General features: G+C 43.5%; 3 protein-coding genes across 5 annotated transcripts; 2 read left to right on the plus strand and 1 right to left on the minus strand.

Annotated features, from left to right (window-relative positions):
* Positions 1-9,098: 9,098 nt before the first annotated feature.
* LOC120903119 (crossover junction endonuclease MUS81) lies at positions 9,099-17,472 on the minus strand. Of its 3 annotated transcripts, none has more exons than XR_005739537.1 (4): positions 16,368-17,472; positions 15,885-16,297; positions 11,040-12,596; positions 9,099-10,534 (listed from the first exon to the last, which is right to left on the minus strand). XR_005739537.1 is itself a non-coding variant. In XM_040312343.1 (3 exons), the coding sequence occupies exons 1-2, from the start codon at positions 17,379-17,381 to the stop codon at positions 15,920-15,922; spliced, it is 1,392 nt and encodes a 463-aa protein (XP_040168277.1). In that variant the 5' UTR covers positions 17,382-17,472; the 3' UTR covers positions 9,099-10,534; positions 15,885-15,919. The 3 variants fall into 3 exon arrangements, 1 of the variants encoding a protein (XP_040168277.1); XR_005739538.1 differs by having other exon boundaries at positions 15,880-16,297; XM_040312343.1 differs by lacking the exon at positions 11,040-12,596.
* On the plus strand, positions 9,608-10,622 carry LOC120903124 (hypertrehalosaemic prohormone). Its single transcript, XM_040312355.1, has 3 exons — positions 9,608-9,870; positions 9,969-10,100; positions 10,217-10,622. Exons 1-3 carry the CDS (start codon positions 9,802-9,804, stop codon positions 10,253-10,255), a joined length of 240 nt encoding a protein of 79 aa, XP_040168289.1. The 5' UTR covers positions 9,608-9,801; the 3' UTR covers positions 10,256-10,622.
* On the plus strand, positions 13,594-16,372 carry LOC120903121 (venom protease-like). The gene is made up of 4 exons (XM_040312345.1): positions 13,594-13,771; positions 13,830-14,057; positions 14,148-14,415; positions 15,267-16,372. The coding sequence occupies exons 1-4, from the start codon at positions 13,669-13,671 to the stop codon at positions 15,853-15,855; spliced, it is 1,188 nt and encodes a 395-aa protein (XP_040168279.1). The 5' UTR covers positions 13,594-13,668; the 3' UTR covers positions 15,856-16,372.
* Positions 17,473-18,255: the final 783 nt, after the last annotated feature.

Below are 18,255 nucleotides of genomic sequence, written 5' to 3' on the forward strand. Positions count from 1 at the left end.
TTACCTTATTAATTAAGCTCATAGTAGTGTTACTCCTTTAGTAAAATTTATATATTTCCTAGTCACAATCCAAAGAGCCAGCTCGTACTTTATAGCTGATTTGGGGCTGTTTAACGAAAAATCGTTCCGATGTCGTACTTTGTGGCTGATTAAGAGATAGACGGTACTTTGCGGAACTATGGAGCTTTTTAACAGGCACATGGTACTCTCAGGAACCTTGTAGCTGATTAGCCTGATGTGTATGGTTCACGATGGAACTCGAAGGCTTGTTAAGAAAGCGTACCGAACTTGGTGGATCTTTATAGCTTTTTAATGCATGACATCGGTACGAGGTGGCCCTTGTCAAAGTGTCAAAGACTGGTGCCGTCAATCATCTCGTTGCTGCTGCCCAAGCTAGTTAAGTTAATTGTAGGAGGAATATTGTGTGAAGTGGTTGGGATTGTATAGTAAATTGTGTGACATTTTGTATAATTCATGAATATTAAGGATTTAAACACATGTACACAAACAAAACAAATCCTGTTGTTTATTTCATCGATGACGCTTGCTTGAAAATAAAACACAAGGAAAAATAATCCCCGGTACCCTGGCATAATTAAGCTGCTTAAGCGCTGTTTAAAAGACCCACCTGGAACTTTGATGCTGTTTATCGACTGCTAAAGGCGAATTCAAGCAGCGATCTTTAGCATGCCAAAATTCGCTGCTTAAGCAATTTCGGCTATTTGAGAAGTATACCCGTCTCGTAGTTTCACGCTCATAGTTTACTTATTAGTTTCGGAAATTAAGTTTAAAATTCTTTTTATAACCTACCCTATCATCATTTCAATCTGCACCATGTTCTTGTGCTTTGTCTTCTTTGTCTTATAATATTTGGCCTAGAATAGATATCGTTAAGCTTTTTCAAGTATGCTAACTTTCTCACCTAGCCCCAAATCTTGATTGATTTATTGATAGGGAAAGAATATTTGAAGAGTTGAATTTAATTTGTGGCATATTTTATTTAAATTCACTTTAGCTCTATAGTTAATCATCTTCAATTTTAGACAGTCTAAAAGGTTAATGTCTAATAATGATAAGAACTCTTTTCAAAATATGTTGTAAATCACACAAAATTTATGAAAAGAAAAGAAAAAAGCACTCAAAAACGGTTTACGAATCAATTAGAGCCTCGAGAAGCAATTACTTAACCAGCTATTTCATCTGACGTTCATTTCCCTGCTCAGCACACTTTTTCAATCTTTTTTTTTTTTTTTTTTTTGGTTAAGTAACCCAACCACCAACGCACAAACGAACCAAAAAAGTCGTCCCTTTCCATGGCGGCCGTTTGGTCACATTTCAACCCATCGCAGCGTAACGTGATACAGCTCGCTCTCGCCCGCGCTACATGGGTGTCAATAATGACAGAAAAGCGGGATCATACCACCATCGCCATCATCGTCATGCATCGCGTAACATCAAAGCGATCCGGCCCTTCCACGAGGTCGTCATACCATTCCGCTTTGCCTGGCGCGATTCCAAAAACCCAAAGCGTAGGGCTAGCTATTTGTTGTGCAAATCGGTCACGGACTCACGCACACGTGGCTAGCTTCGGCTAACGGCTTAGCGGAACGATCGCTAACAAAAACACACCGGCATGAGTGTACCTGTAAAGCGCATCCTGTGCCATTTTCCACCCGGCTCAATCTAAGCACCAACCTAGCCAATCGTAAATACTTTGCTTGTCGCGTGCCTCACCTCGGTGAAGGCAAATGGTGAAATGAATGTGCATACATCGTCGATCGATCGATCTTTTTTTTTTGTTAGGGTTTGTTCGAGAAAATCTTAAACAGGCATATACACACACGATAAACTAACAATCAAAGCCGGCTCGAACAAACTCCCCCCCCGGAGTGATGGTGAAAATTTCGCAAATCGAAGCAAAACTCCACATTTCAAACTCCCAAAACGGATTTCCAGTGGGAAGGCGATACGGTGGAAGGTCTCCGTGTATCGAGAAACATAAATATCAATTTTCTCTTCCCCTACCTCTAGGGACACGTGATGGCAGTGATGGCAGTGGAGCCCGATGCAGTGCAATTTTCGAAGCGTGTGCCATGCGAGATCGTCATCATCGTCATCCACCTCATCGGCAGCAGGGCCCCAACGGGACGGGCGATGTATTCTGTCCCGACTTTCGCTAGATCCACCGAAATCCATCGTCATGCTCGCTGGAGCACGGCGCTTTGAATTAAATCGATTATTTCAATCATCATCCGGAAACATATCGGCGGCCTTTGGGGAACAAGCCCGCCCAATGATGAAGCGTGGCACGGTTTCACTGGTTGATGGTTGATGACAATAGAAAAAAACAAATACATTTTTTGTTTTTTTTTCTGTATGTTTCTTTTTCTTTCTTCTGTCACAGGCACGGGTGTATTTTAACGGGGCAATAAGCATTGTATAAAAAAAGCCTTTACCGGTATGGTTGCGCCAAGCTAAAGCGTCCTCCCTGCTGCAAGGACGAATTCACAAAGCGCTCAGGAAATTTCATTTATTAAGTCATCATTTGATTGAAATTTGTGTCTTTTTTATCTAACCTAAGTATAATGATTTCTTCAATTCATTTATTTTTTTATGTTTTATGTTGTTTTATAGGATTTTTGAAGATTTTTGAATGTTTTAAAATTTGTGTTTAATTCATCCATACTTACTTTTTTAGTTAATTATTAAATTTATAAAATTATGATTTATATAAACATGTATTGATTTATTGACTTACTGATTTATTGATTTATTTGAATAGTTTTGGATTGAGCGAATGATTGATTGATGTATTTTTATTACTTTTTTTTTAATATTTTATTAATATCTTCGTGCTTATCTTATGTTTTGTTTGATTAATGGAATATTTATTGCTCTTTTGTATGTATGTTGTTGTATGTTTATTTTTTGTTTCTATTTATAAATTAATTTATTTATTTTTTTATTTGTTTTTCTATAAATGATTTTAAGACAGTTATGATTCCATTCTTTTAACGCTTTGTATAATATTTGACAGGGGAAAAACTTAAAATTTCTTATAAATTTAAGTCGTTAATTTCTTATAAATTTAAGCCGTACAGCTTGGTCGTTTTGGTAAAAGAATGAAACAAAACTTATAAGATTGACCGATGTTTCGTTCTGCTGCCGCAACACACCTTTACACTCTTTAAAACATTGCCCCATCTGTGGCGCACCGGATCCTTCCAAGAAGTAGTTCTCTTCCAGACTCCATTATTGATTAGTCGCCAACTGTGACTCTTACAAACATTCCCCAATGTTCGAACCCGGCGTCAAAAGGACAAACAAAAACCACAGACACTAAACTGCATAACAAATAACCGAAAAACATTCACGATCAGTTTTTTTTTGGTTGCCTTCTTTACTTTCCCTGTATTGTCTTCTACCCCCTTCTGTTTGTTTGGTTTTCCCCTTCCTTCCTTCCGTCCCAAACACCTCCCCATTGAGCTGCAATGAGAGGCAAAGGAAAGGACTCCAGGGGGTTTGCTTTGTTTTCCTTCCCCCTGCAAAAGCGTTCACCATTTGGCCATTCGTGGGACGCCGGCCCCTGAAGCGGGGGGTAATAAAAAGAAAAGATTAAGCTAGAACATCATCCAATTCCGCCGAAGGGCCGCACCGGGATCGAATATTGATTTCCGAACGACGATGCGATCCGTGTACAGCGACTTAGCATTTTATTAATGGGTTTTTATTAGCGTTCTTCGGTTACGGACGGTTCATGCTCGCTTCGAGGGGCCACCTTTGGGTTCACTGATGCTTGTCCTTCCATATTTTTTTTTACCACTGCTGCTGTTGTGTATCATATCCCTCCCGATGGTTCGCACTACCCTTCGGCCTTCGATGTAGTAATTTTCCATACAATTTGCTTCAGATTGCACTATATTACTGTCCGGCCGGGCCGCTTCAGGGATATGCGGCGAATGATTTTCACCAGAATGATTTCATATTCAGCGAAGGTTGTGTAAGTCGAGGGTAGCTATCGAAAATGGTTGCGCACAAAACGAAACTGATGCCTGATGTTTCGAAAAATATTAATAACCTCCGAAGGGCACAAGGGAGACTTTAAAAATCAAAAGCCGGGCCATAATGAAAAGCCCATCAAAAGCAACAGCCAATAACGATGGAAGAAAGGGAAACAAAATAAAACAAAAAAAAAAGGAAGATGCCATGCGCTTTAAAATTTCAATGGAAAAACAAGCACTTTGCCACTACCAAGAACCTCTTCAGACGGCGGCTAAAGCTTGCGGTGGCATGGTAATGTTCACCGCAACGTTTTAAGTGGCCGGTTCGGCGCAGCGAGATCCACCGGAATTTCAGCCAAATTTCACCCCTTTCTATCGAGGCGCGACGGTTAATCGAGACAAATTTGTTGTGTGTCGACTGTTAATTGCGCACCAGGCGTCTCCACGAGCCACCAGGCGTCTCCATCACAAGCGTGGTGCGCTCCCATGCGCTTTCTACGCGAAGAGCAGAACAAACAAAAATCCAAGAAACTGCTGAAATGTTGATAAATATTCAATTAGTTCTCAAGTGCTGTCGCTTACCATCGACCTTCGACCATCATAATTAAATGTAGCACATTCCATTTGCAGCCCACGCGCTTGGAGCGCATTCCATTCCAGGCATGCGTTTTTCACGCATCATATAGCATTTTCCAGGGTAATAAATTAGCAACGGCACGGGCTGGACGCACTTTTGCCGCCGGCTGCCTGCACCTTACTTTGTTACTTATTAGTTTAAACCTCTTGGCGGGGTTTGCAAAACAAGTGGCACGTGATAAATAGGGATAGATGCTGCACACAATGCTACGCGCGATTAATTAGCCAGCGCTTGTGTAGGGCCATTGTTAACCCCATTGCTAAGCCATCGATTAACATACTTCACTCGATAAGTTGTAATACGATTCTCAAGCTTTTCATTAAACTCAGGCTCCGTCTGGTTTGTCGGCATTTTGTCGTATTAATGTGTGTGCTGTGACACTAAAGAGGGACTTGGAAGCGTGTTGATTGGCTAAAATATTAGACAATCAGGCTCCTTCGCCATCCGGCACATTTTCTTGCTGGGCCAAATCATTCTCACCACCGCTGAGGCTGATGAAGTAGCAACAGGGACACCGCGGGAAACGGCCGGACCGCCGGATATTTATGAGGCAATTCCAAGTACATCATCATCCCATTAGCATCAATTTTACGACCGAAAACGATCGGACGCGAATTGACTTAGAAGCCGCGCGAGACACGGTGCTGCTGCTGCTGGTGCTGCTGGTCAGGACAGAGCCGTGGAGGATGCTTGCCGCTTCCATTTCCCTTTCCCAATCAAACGCTCGTTGCCATTCTTAAATTGGATGAATTTTAACAGCAGAGCGACACATTAAAGAGTCGCTTTAAGACTGCTGGGCCATGTTTTTCAACGATTTAAAGCGAGGCAAATTCAGTTGGAATATAGAATCATTGTTAAACACCACACAAAAACCACAAAGCATATGCTTTTCATGATGTGTAATGAGCTCCATCAATTATAGTTTTAATCTCCTTGCAGTTTCAAATCGTAAATTAATCCGTTTCCGTCGAAAAACTGGTCAAATGCTGTTCTAATGATGTAAGGCAAAGTGGAGCTTTGCCATGTTTGTTCATCCTATGCGTGAGCAGAATTTACTAAAGCAAAAAATAGCACCCTTACAATACAATACAATACCCTCCGTCAAACATCGACACAGCCCCTACCGTCGCACCGTAAAGCCGCTTGTTTTTCAAAGAAAAGCGCAAAGCAGATTACCTTTACGCAAGCCTTTGCCCCTTTTGGATTCATAAAAAAAGAGACTTGAAGCCCAACAACACGTCCTGCCGACGTCGTCGCCTCGTTCAGTTCTTCGCCACGGTGAAGTTTCCTCACGCGCCTGGGAACTTAACCGTGCTGCCGCCGCCGCCTGGCATGACGTTAATATGCGACTTTATAACGAAATCAGACAGCTGCCGATTGGGGATGTTTGGCATGAAAAATTCATAGACCCGAACCAACCATCCAAACCATTGCCTCGACTCAACAGGCACGCGCTCCCTCCCTCTCTCGCAACCCCCTTCTAGTTTTTGATGCAGCAAACTGGCAGCACCGGCAGCGCCAGAAGCATAAAGTTTGATTGCAGCATCCCCATCCTCCGCAACTACCCCGGAGCCCACATCGAGCCGGGCAGGAACGGCACTAGACGAGCAAGCGAACCGGCGTGAAACAACAAACACCGTGCTAACACCGACCGTACGTTCTTCTATTTCAGTTCCCTCGTTTCCTTGTTTGCACACTGTCGGCAGTTTCGAATTGGCGCTTTTCCGTACCACATCACCATACACACACACATATGGTGCCGGTAAACTATACACACAAACATCGGGGCCGATATTCGCCAGCATTCTTCTTGAGCAGTCCTTGGGGCGCTTGGGGGGAGTGGCAAAGAGCTATGGGAAGAAACCATGCAAGGCAATTGTTGCTTTTACATACCGAACCTCTGGCACAACCACAGCCCGTCGATGGTGGTGCCGGTGGTGGAGGTTTCACTTTTCAACACTAAACGGGCGGTGGTTGGCGAAAACATCGCTTATCCGTTGGGCGGGCAGCTCCGTAAGGACAGTCCCAGAAGTGGTGGGTGTGTTGTGGGGTGTTTTCTGTTGTTTTCTAGCCGTTTCACTATCAGCTGACCGGGCTACGGTCACGAATGAACCTGCGGGGGGAGCTGGGGCGGCTGTCCTGAACACACGAACGATGCACGAACGCGTTTGGAGCGGTTCGTCCTTGGCGGGTTGAAGTTCACTCGGTTCGGATGAATTTGGTAGTTGATTGTAGTGGTAGAGACCGTTCGATGTATTGGTACGTCCCCGCAAGAGTGAACTCACTGTTTGAAGGAGAGTTTCAAACTCCCCTTAATAGTTTCATTGCGCATGCATCTTCGGTTCGTGCCAGGATATTTGAAATTCTGATGTTCGAAAATTGTTTTTTTATTTAAAAAAACATCGCATAGCAGAATTCCTGTTGCATTTGAAAAAGAGATTTTGGGTTTTGGAGTAAGTAAAGGTTACTGGAAATTATATTTGTTAAATTATAAATATAAAGCTCAATCGATAAAACTACATTTTTTTTTAGAATTGGAACTGAACTATAGAGATCAAATTTTTTTTATACAAATTGTTTATTTAAAGCAACTTAAAATCTAGTATAACATTCGGAAATTGGGATTCACGTAAGGAGGACGTACTTATTTAAAAAAAGTATATAATTAAAACTGTCCCCACAAAACAATAAAAAGAAGAGCAGTTCATATTTCAAGTGCACTATCGCACCCAAAACAAGCAATGAGCAAGATGGTATTGTTTCTAGAGCTATATGCTATATGTTACCATAACTATATGGACAGTCGTTTTTCACGATTTGCGGAAAATCCGTAACAGATTGATAAAAACAGTAAATGCATGAGTTATGCAGAATACTATTTCACATCTCCGTACAACTTCGTGTAACAATTTTTTAAAAGATTATTACACGAATTATTACGAAAAAACTAACTTAAGCTATATAGCTATAAAGACACTTTGGAAAAACAGGGTTTTTTGTGCTATCTTATGCATTTAAAAATCCTTTAAAAATGTAAATAATATATTTTATAAGGGTATGACAGAAATACATGTTTGAAAGATTATTAAAAAGTGTTTTTATAGCTATTTTTAAGGTTTTAAGAATTTTTTAAGAGTAATTATCGAAATATATTGTTATTAAATATAAAAAAATTTCAAAAAAATCTTTTCATGGCAAAATACAAATCAAAATACAAAAAAATATTGTATGATTTTTTTAAAATGGCCATGAGGACCTTATCAATTTAGTGAATAACGGCTGAAAACTGATCCGATCGAACAAAAGTGACACAAAAACCTCAACAACGATTTTTTAACAGAAACGAAATGTTTCCTACTGTTACATAGCTAGTTAAAGAATGTAATTCTAACTAGATATTTTTTACCTCCCGCCACCCACTTCACCATCGATGTTCTCTTAGACCACTACAATGGCGCCCGTCGCCGTCTGCTTATAAAGTTTGGTCGTGTATTCGCAAGGTAGTTCCTGGATGTAAGTAAAGGCTGGCTGACTTGGTAATGTGGTATTTATATCTATTAGTAAAGTATTTATTTTGCCGGCAAATCGTGGAAAACGACTGTCCATATAGTTATGGTAGGCGCTGTATTACAGATATTAAGTACCAACACTCGGTATTGTCAAACGCCTAAAACTATGCAATGAAAATGATGAAATTTGTATGCTGCATATTTTTGTTGCTATAGCTTTTTGGATTTTTTTTTTACAGATTCACTAAAACTATCATACCGTACTTGCGCAATCACAAATATATTTTTAACAAACTTTTTATTTCTAGATAGAAAGAGGGTGATGTATGTCCCATTCGTGTTTTTCGTTTTTGTTTTTTCGTCTGAAATCGGTACCGTTGGACCAAACATTTTCGGCGCCCTGTTATACTAGCTGTTATACAAGCAAAGATAAGGTGCTTTTCAATTTGAAAATGCTGTGAGTACACAAATACAGTAACACATAAAAAATGCAGTTGAAATTCAAACACACAACAGAGAATTTATAAGTAACAGCTATTGTTTATACAGGAAAGAGGAGAATTCATTCTCATTAACTCAACACAGGTTACTCATAAACAGATTTCAAATTGAACAAACTGAGCTTACGAATAAGTTAGCTATTCAAGTCACAAATTACAATAAAATTAAAATAATACAACACAGCGAAACCCGAAAAACACTACAACGGTTTTACAATCGCAAAGAACTATGGCTGTTGGACATATTTCGAATGTAATAAATAGTAAAATAGATCGTTTTCCCATTTTTTTTTAAATTTTTTTTTATAGTCAAATCAACTAATAACATTTACGTGAAAAATTAAGTAAATATCTTTTCAAATGAATTATTTTATATCGCATAATACATGCAGCATACCAAAATAGCGCATGGGATTGCACACCTATACCGTTATAACTTCAATAGATATCACAATTTTCCATTATATTTATTCAGTGCAAACAAAACAGCAATCATAGCTTCATATAAACATTGCTAACCTATCCATACCGGTGTGAATTATGAAAGCATATTCATTAACTAGATCTAGGTATTCCTCGATTGTGTATGTTTAACTGCATGATTATTGGCGCACATCAGGCAATACGAAACGCCGTGAGCCATAACGATTTTCCTACCCATCTTTACCACTGCTCCCGCTAACGGAGCATAGCACGGTCAGCATCATCGTACGTCATGCCATCCTGCAAGTGCAAACTAAAACGGATCTTTAATTACTTCCGTACAACGTCTGGAAGCATTTTTTTTCTCTCTCTTTTTTAGAATCCTCCCTTTTTGGCTCATTGCCATCATCTCGGATCGTGCAGCGAAGTAGTGCATTGCAGCGGCTTCAAGGAAACCGTACAACCGACCACGCTCACAAAAGGACTCGCCCCGCTAGGACGCTAAGACCATGCTGACGTATAAAAAACCACACACCAGGAGCAGGCAGAATTCAGACACGCTGCACCATTCAATCGGAAACGCTACATCGTCGCGCAGCGCGCCCATTCAACCGCCGACAGCTAGCGCTAACGACCGCCGGAACCAGCGAACGTCCCGGGCAAACATTAAAAAGCAAATAACAAAATTCTAATTAATCTACCGCCGAGATCTTTGCCGGTGCCGCGCCGATATGGATACCGTGAAGCTGTTCACCGTGCTGCTGATTTGTGCCTCTTTGATGTTGATCACCGAAGCTCAGGTAAGCGCAGATGGTTGGATGATGTTTACCGCGGGCCGGCAGGTTCGCGGGCCCTAGCACCACCCCAGCTGCAGCTACTAATAGAAATGCCGTTTCAGCTGACCTTCACACCGGCCTGGGGCAAGCGGTCGCAAGGTGCGATGGGAATTAATCCGCTCGGCAGTACCTTCGGGCAGGACGCGTGCAAAACACCGGTTGATTCGCTGCTCGTCATCTACCGGATGATTCAGGTAGGGTTGGGGAATGGGTGGGCGAACCCGGTTAGCGAACCGAAGCGAACGATTGCATGATACAAACCGTGTACAAAATGCATATAACTTTCGCTCTCCCTATTTGGAATGCACAGGCCGAAGCGCAGAAGATTGTTGATTGCAGCCAGAAGTAGACACCAACGCCCACCAGCCTATGGAGTGCTGGCGCAAAGCATCGCGCCCGTGGCCACCGTTTGCCCCGCCGTTTCTTGCCCGATGCCGCGCTCCACGCTCTTCATACAGTCGGTTGCTTGATTTTCCCGCAGGCAGGATATACACAGATTTTCCTCACCGTTTGTTCGTTTCGTTCGGCTCACTGGGCAACAAAGATAGCTCTTGTTCCGAGGACCACTTCACACCCATCATGTTTCGGCCTTTGTTGCGGGGTTACGCTGTATTGTAAATAACTCGTGCTGCTCTATCATCGACGGAAGGATTCAATGTGACAAAGTCAAACAAAACAAATAAGAAAAAAAAATAAACAAAATGGCATAAGTTAAAGGCATTGGTGTACAATACAATAATGAAAGATAAAGGAAAGAAATGATGTTCTTCAACTTTGGTCAGCGAACCGTGAATCAACGCAATAGGAAAATGACAACATGCCGAGAAGACAAACCTTTATGTAGCGACTGTTTGTCCAACAGAATCGCCAAACATCAAGTGCCCGCAGTCGTTGTACAATTTTCTCGCATGACTCCAACGATCCAAACATTCATCATTCCAAGCTGTTAGTGGTCTCAGATTGAAAACTATGTGAATCATGCTGAGAAATCGTTATGATTTACAGGCGATGAAACTCGTTATCGAAGCTTCAAACGCCACTCAGTCAAGCGCTTGCCTTTTCTTCATCGACCAGTTTATTTGCTGCATCAAATTGAATGGTATGGTAAGGCAACTATATTATGAGCTACTTACAATTGACTGTCGTCAGCGTCGATCGTTTTTTTCTAGTTGCCTATGGAGGGACGTGCCAGATTGTGCGGCTTATGTTGAAAAATCTGCCTCAAATGCGCGTAGGGTACATAACCAATCATCTATAGCCCTTGAAACTAATAATTTCGCCCGTTGCTCACAATCCATGTCGATGTTTAGCGTGTCAAGCAGTTGGGCTTCATCCTACTGTTTTAAAGTTCCGGTTCCGCTAAGAGTGCATATGTTCCATGAGCTCATTTTAAGAGTTGTCCTGGGACCTAGTTTGGAGAGTAATATGTCATGAGACATGGCATCTACATGGAAATGCGCATCAGTAGGATGATGACTGTAGGTTTGTATTTGCACAAGATTTGTCGTTGTTAACCTTCTGGGAACGAATTCGTGCTGATTAGGGCTAATGTTACAGGCAGAAGCCAACAAGAGTTCATAAACGAATAATTCGAGCACTTTTGCGACAGCAATAATTCTGCAGGATGCTCGATTCCTAGCTGCAACCTCACGTCCATGTTGATCGCCGTGGATAGCGTATATCGTTGATTGCATCCCCCATTTGCACCCCAGTTGATTGGGGTAACCACATGTCTCTAGATTTGCATTGGGCCACTATCCTTCTAGAAGGATGTAGCAAGTTCGTGTACACAAGCTTGGATATGTGATGATACATGTTGCCAGGCCGTGCAATTCGACGTTTCGTCGAAGAGAATCTGTAACATCTCTTACAGATGAGCTTCAGAATCCGTCCCATTACAGAGCTAAGACAATTTTATACACAGGGAACAGAATGATGTAGTTTGTAACATCCTTTGAAGAAGTCCTCAACGAGCGACTCTCTCTCGATGGTTTGCTCACAAAATCGTACCAGCATGTAATCGTGACATGGCCTGGTGAACAATAATTCTGCAGGTTGCTTGATTCATAGCTGGAGCCTCACATCCATGTCGATCGCCGTGCATAGCGTAAGGCCGATATCGTTGATTCCATTTCGCGGAACACCTGACGTTCATCCACACCAGTTAATTGGGGTAGCCACATGTCTCCAGATTGGCAAGGGGCCACTATCCTTCTAAGAGGATGTTTCAAAGTTCGTGTACTCAAGCTTGGATATGTGATGATACATGTTACCAGTCTAACAGTTCGACATGTCGTCGAAGAGAGTCTGTAATATCCCTTACAGATGTGCTTCGGAATCCATCCCATTGCAGAGCTAAGGCTATGTTATACACAGGGAACAGCATGATGTATTTTGTAACATCCTTTGAAGAAGTCCTCCAGGAGAGACAGGGCATGGCAGGAGGTGGCTAACGGTGTAGATGCGGCAGGCATTAAGTCTGGATTAACAGATTGACGGAACTACGAGGTCCATACTCAATGTCCGGGCATTATCCGGTTTTTTCAAGGCTATCACATTTAGATCCTATCACATTAACTGACTGCCAACCGTTTATGCTATAGTCTCAAGAACGGGATACCGGAGTGGAAAACGTTTGAGGCACAGTTGTCACTAACTATCTCATCAGCAAAACGCAGCAATATGACCATCTGAAACAAAAAAATATAATTAATTACAGCAATTATCCGCAGTACGCAATACTCGATATACGCGAATTCGCAGTAGGCGATTCCTCTAAATTTGACAGCTCCATGTGTTTTTTGCAAGTACATAATTCTTTGAAATATTGTATGCTCTTTTTGAAATTCTTTAATATTCTTGAATCCGCTATACGCGAAAACTCGAGATACGCTGTTGTGCTCGTTCCCGTACGATAGCGTATATCGGATAATGACTGTAGTAACTTTTATTCCTATTTGTGATCACATTCTCATCAGATTAAGTTCTTATATTGTTATATTCATTGTTAAGAACTACAGTGAAATCTTTCTAAGATGTGGTCTCTTCTAGATGAATTGTTTCTTAAAGATAAACATTTTGACGATTCTTTCATATGCCAATCATTTTATGTTTCTTCGAGATGAACATTTCGGCCGTATTGCTTAAGTTTTTTTTATGAATTTAGTTGTACATGAATTATAATTGAAATTGATTTGTTTCATCATATATAGCATTGTTTTTTTCGGCAGAACATTAACATTTTATCATTTGCTATACACCACGAAGCGATTTGTTGTGCAAATTGCTCTGTGTAGCTCGGGCCCCACCAAAACCATCATGTCATAAATCACTCCAAACTAGTTTTTTGAGGGAAGCACCGAAACCACAAGCAAAAGAAGAACCACTTAAAAGAACAAAGACCCTCCCCCGTTCCTCATCCGGATAAGCAGCATGTGCATGGCAAGTTGGAAACCAGTTCTTTGCGGCGCCGTTCGATCGGAGCGCGTCGAGAGCGCGTGGCGGCGCAGTGGCATTAAACAAACACCGCTGATTGGAAGCATCGACTGAGCGATGAATCCACCCAGCCCCAAGCGTTTACTCGCAACTGATTGCGAGAGTTGGGGAATGAGATCGTACTGTGGGGACCGTCGTTTCGACGATGTTCGGGTGCGTGAGAACAGTAACGACACCACAACACAATGTGCAAACAAACGCTGTACCCACAATCGAAGAACGCGATCGCGATCGCCGCATTCGCACCGGTGAACTAGAGCGGTGAAGATGGGCTCACGCATCGATATGCGGCAGCCGTTCCGGTATGCGTCATCGGTAGCGCTTTGTGTGATTTTGTTTGTGATTGCAACTGTACGCTGTGATTTAGAAGGTAAATAAAATTACTTTCCAAAACGAAGCCGAACAATTCATCAACCATTTCTTCACAGTGGGTGACCCGTGCATAGTGCAGCGTACGAACGAGCCAGGCATCTGCCGCATCGTGTCCGAGTGTGCACCCGTAATCGATGACATCCGCAATCGACGGGGAAACCCGACCAAGTGCGGCTTTATCGATCGGGTGCAGATTGTTTGCTGTCCGCAGGTGGGCACTACGCCTGCAGCAGCAACCACACCCTCCACCACACCACGCAACGAGCACCAGCGGGTTGCGGAAAGTACGTGTAAAAGTTCATACAAAATTAGGTGTTTTTCCCCTATGGAGAGGCCTTTTTCATACATTCTTTGTTCAATGTTCCTCTCGACAGAGTGTGCCGAGTATGGGCAGGCTGTGTTTTCGAAGGAGTACGTGAACTCGCTGACTGCTTCGGAGGCAAAGCTGCAAACGATCGACAAGTGTGGCCATACCGCTGTCGAACTGATTGTGGACGGTGAGCTGGCCAAAGCGCGCGAGTTCCCCCACATGGCACTGATCGGGTTCGGTGAGGCGCCGGAGATTCGATATCTGTGCGGTGGTTCACTTGTGTCCGATCGTTTCATTCTAACTGCTGGCCACTGCCTAACATCCACAAATTTGTAAGTATTGCCAACGAATGAAGATTTGGGGAGCTCAAATACGAAAACAAAAAATGCATGGATTTCGAAGCTTCTATCGTGGGTACATGTGTTTGCAGTCTCATCGGTGCCAATTAAATTGGTTGATTGATATGCAGCATTAGATGCGGTTTTGTAGAACAAACAGCGCCTCGGAGTTGATGGGAAAAGAAATGTTTATCGGTTGGGGAAGCAAATTGATTTGACCTTGCGTAGTGTTTGGTGCCGCATTCAATCAGCAGACAACGGCTTTAAATATTTTCCATATGAATATTAATGTTCCCAAATTCATTATTGGGACTAAAACTTGTGTTTAGCCAAAAATTGAAGCTTCATTGTAAACAACTCGGCTATTCATTCAATGGTCAAACTGTTATCCATCGATAATCATTACGTTCACCCATCCTTTTGGTTATGCACGGCTTTTGGGCCGCTATGCATGGAGGCATGGATCAAATTGTTTGCCTCAATCGTCATTGGTGAAGTGCTGGTCAGCCAGATCATGATCCAACGACTAGAACAGAGAGTAACCCGAAGGATCAATGTCTTGGATATGCAGTCGGTAGGTTAGAACTTCAAATTTCAGAGTTTATTTGTACGTTTTTAACGTGCCGTAGAAGTAGTATTTCTCTTGTGAACTAAGGGCGTTCGTCGTTCCAAGGCTTCAGTTGACAAGGGACTCAATGTCCCATTATTCAAATCATGGGGGATTGAACCTATGACGGGCATGTTGTTAAGTCGTACGAGTTGACGACTGTAATTTATAGTCTTAATAAACCAAAAAATAAGATTTTCGTTTTCAAATCAACCATTTCTATCCTTTTCCCTACCAGCGGACCTGCCACTATCGTCCGGCTGGGAGAGCTTTCGCTCGCCTCCTCCACCGACGAAGCCTTCCCGGAGGATTACGACATCGCGGAACGCATCCCACACCCCGAGTACAAGCAAACGTCCCACTACAACGATATCGCACTGATTAAGCTAAACCGCAAGGTGATCTTCTCACCCTACGCACGCCCCATCTGCCTGCCGCTGCAGGCAGCAATCCCCCAAAAGCGTGCCATCGCAACCGGCTGGGGTGCGATCGGGTTCGGGCTGGAGCAAAGCAGCGCCCTCCTCAAGGTAACGCTCGACATGTTCCGCTTCGAGGAATGTAAGGATCAGTTCGAGCCGACGCGCAAACTACGCACCGGCCTGAACGCTACCACGCAACTGTGTGCCGGTTCGCGCAACTCCACCAAGGACACGTGCCAGGGCGATTCCGGCGGACCGCTGCAGGTGTACAACGATGCGAACGTGTACTGCACCTACACCATCATCGGCGTTACCTCGTTCGGGCAGAACTGTGGGTTGGCCGGGGTGCCGGCCGTCTACACCACCGTCTATTCGTATCTTTCGTGGATAGAAAATTTAATATTTTAACTTAAAAGAAACAACGCAACACACCTTACCTCTACGCTGGGTGTCCCAAGCGACCTCCGGTGGCTCACGAAGTATACCGTTCACTCATCATCAGCTGGTAGATGATTTTGCTCAGCTTGTCGCCGATCGTACGCTTCGTCGGCCCGTACGGTAGGTTCAGTAGGCGCTGACGCTCCGTCTCGCTCGGGCACCGTTCGTACGCGCGGAACAGACTCTGCGGCGTTGGGTATTTCTCCACGATGGCATTTATCTTCTCGATCGTCAGCAACTTAATTTGCAGCAGCTGCTTCATGAACGTGTCCCGCACGGTGGTGTCGCGCGTTTTGGACGATTGTTTGTAGAAATATTCAAACGAAAACAGTGGAACGGTTTGACTGGAGAAGCGATATTCGGAAGCGTGCTCCGTCGCGGGCCGATTAGTAACGTCGAGGTAAAGTTTATTCTATAAAAAGGAAGATAAAATAAGTGTTCTGTGTATTCCACAATAGCAATAAACGATGTATACTTCATACCTGAAGCGAATTGTTCAAAAAGTTTGTCATCACGGAAAGGTACAGGACAGTGTGGTGATGGTTTTCCGTGTACTTTACGGTGAACCCCTGCACGTACGTGTTGATTGCCGCTTGGGTAAGCGTTCCCTCCGGTACACCGACCTGCCGGTTGTTCCCGAGATGCTCAATCAGGTAAATTACATTTGGCAGACCACACTGCATCAGACGAAACTTTTGCTCGTGAAACCGGCCATCTTTGATGCTGCTGGCCAGATCGTCCATGCGCTTGCGTTCCACTACGTAGGGCAGCAGAAACTCCCTGCCCGAATCGTTCCGCACAATCCACGCGAAATCGCCCACACTCAAGCGCCGTACCTCGTGCTCCACGGCGTACTGCGTCAGCTCCTGTAGCGTTCGATCTAGACCACTTTTCGATTTGCCGATCGTTTCACACGTGTCTACCAGCAGGATCGCTTTCGGGTGCGTTATGCGAACGAACTCGTCACCTCCTGCCGCAGCACCGGGTACGTGATCGAAAATGGAATCGTTTGGCATGGCTTCCTCGATGGGTTCTGTTTCCTCGGCAACCACCATAACCTCTTCCACTCGTTCCTGCCGCACTGTGCGCGTAAGTTCCCGGTAATGTTCTCCTTGCTCATCATTCAAGAGAGCCTCAATTGCTGGCGTATGATCGAACACTACCCGCCCACCGCTAGCAAGGTACGCCTTTAGCCTGCGATCGAGATTTTCGCAGATCGTTTTGCCGAAATCCATCAACGCTATACAGTCCCGGCCCGTTGCCAGCGGAAGCGGATAGCGCCGCAAGGAGGTGAGGGCTTTCTGGAGCGCCATCTTACCCATCGTGTTCTTTTCTTCCGCTTTGGCTATCATTTCTTCTAACCACATTTCGAACAGTGGGTTCGGTCGCTTGAGCCGGACGCTTATCCTGCGCCGATTGGGTTGCTGCTGCGAGGCGGATGCATCGCTCCCGGCGTGTTCCTTTTCTAGTTTAACGCTGCACTTTACTTGTGGCATAATTGTGGGATGTTTTACACCATTTTGAGTTGAATTGCTGAACCCCGAAAAGATGAGATGCGTTGAATACCCGGTTTTTGTTTTCAACGTTTTTGGCGGTTTGGTTGTGACAGAAATCATCATTAGCCAAGATGAATAGTGTCATTGCAAGGTGTGCACGGTTGTGTATACCCGATGAGCAAAATTTGCAAACATAGCTAAAAGTAGCTCAATTTTTTCAAACTTGTTTCGCGCGATATTTCTGCTTCATCGGAAATTGTTCGGAATTGAATTGCCTAGTTTCTTTACGAGCCAAATTAATGTCCAACAGAAAAAAAACGCATTTCACTCACAAAAAACGCCTCAAATAATTTAAATGTCTACGCTTCATAAAGTCGTTACCTAAAACTCCAAATTTCACGATGAAGTTATGCATCACTAGAACCTGACCGAAAGTAAATGATTGGTAGAAGTTTGGCAACACATCAATGCAAGAAAAGGACAGCAATATAGTGTTGAACATCAGGCCACTTGATGTGAGTGAACCATTTTTTATTTGTGGTACCAAGATAATAATTTTACAATCATCACTTATTATTTTATACTAAGGAAAACATTATCCCCCAGTACGGCAACGACGGCTAATTCCATCACAGAACCGGATATTTTTGTATCGGCTGGTCCGGTTACATTTGCACCTGGGACGGGCGTCGATGCTTGAGAGCGCGTTGTGGAACGGGGCCTCGATCACCACGCGATATTATGAAACTGCAGACTTGCCTTTAGCTGCTTTCTACAAAATGATGTTGATCGGCTAGAATAACATTACCGAAGATAATGGTGTGCGGAATGGATCGATGGCGTAGATCGCCGGTAGTACGGGTGGACCGATGGC

Source organism: Anopheles arabiensis, chromosome 3 (genome assembly GCF_016920715.1).
Source record: "Anopheles arabiensis isolate DONGOLA chromosome 3, AaraD3, whole genome shotgun sequence".
Classification (NCBI taxonomy): domain Eukaryota; kingdom Metazoa; phylum Arthropoda; class Insecta; order Diptera; family Culicidae; genus Anopheles; species Anopheles arabiensis.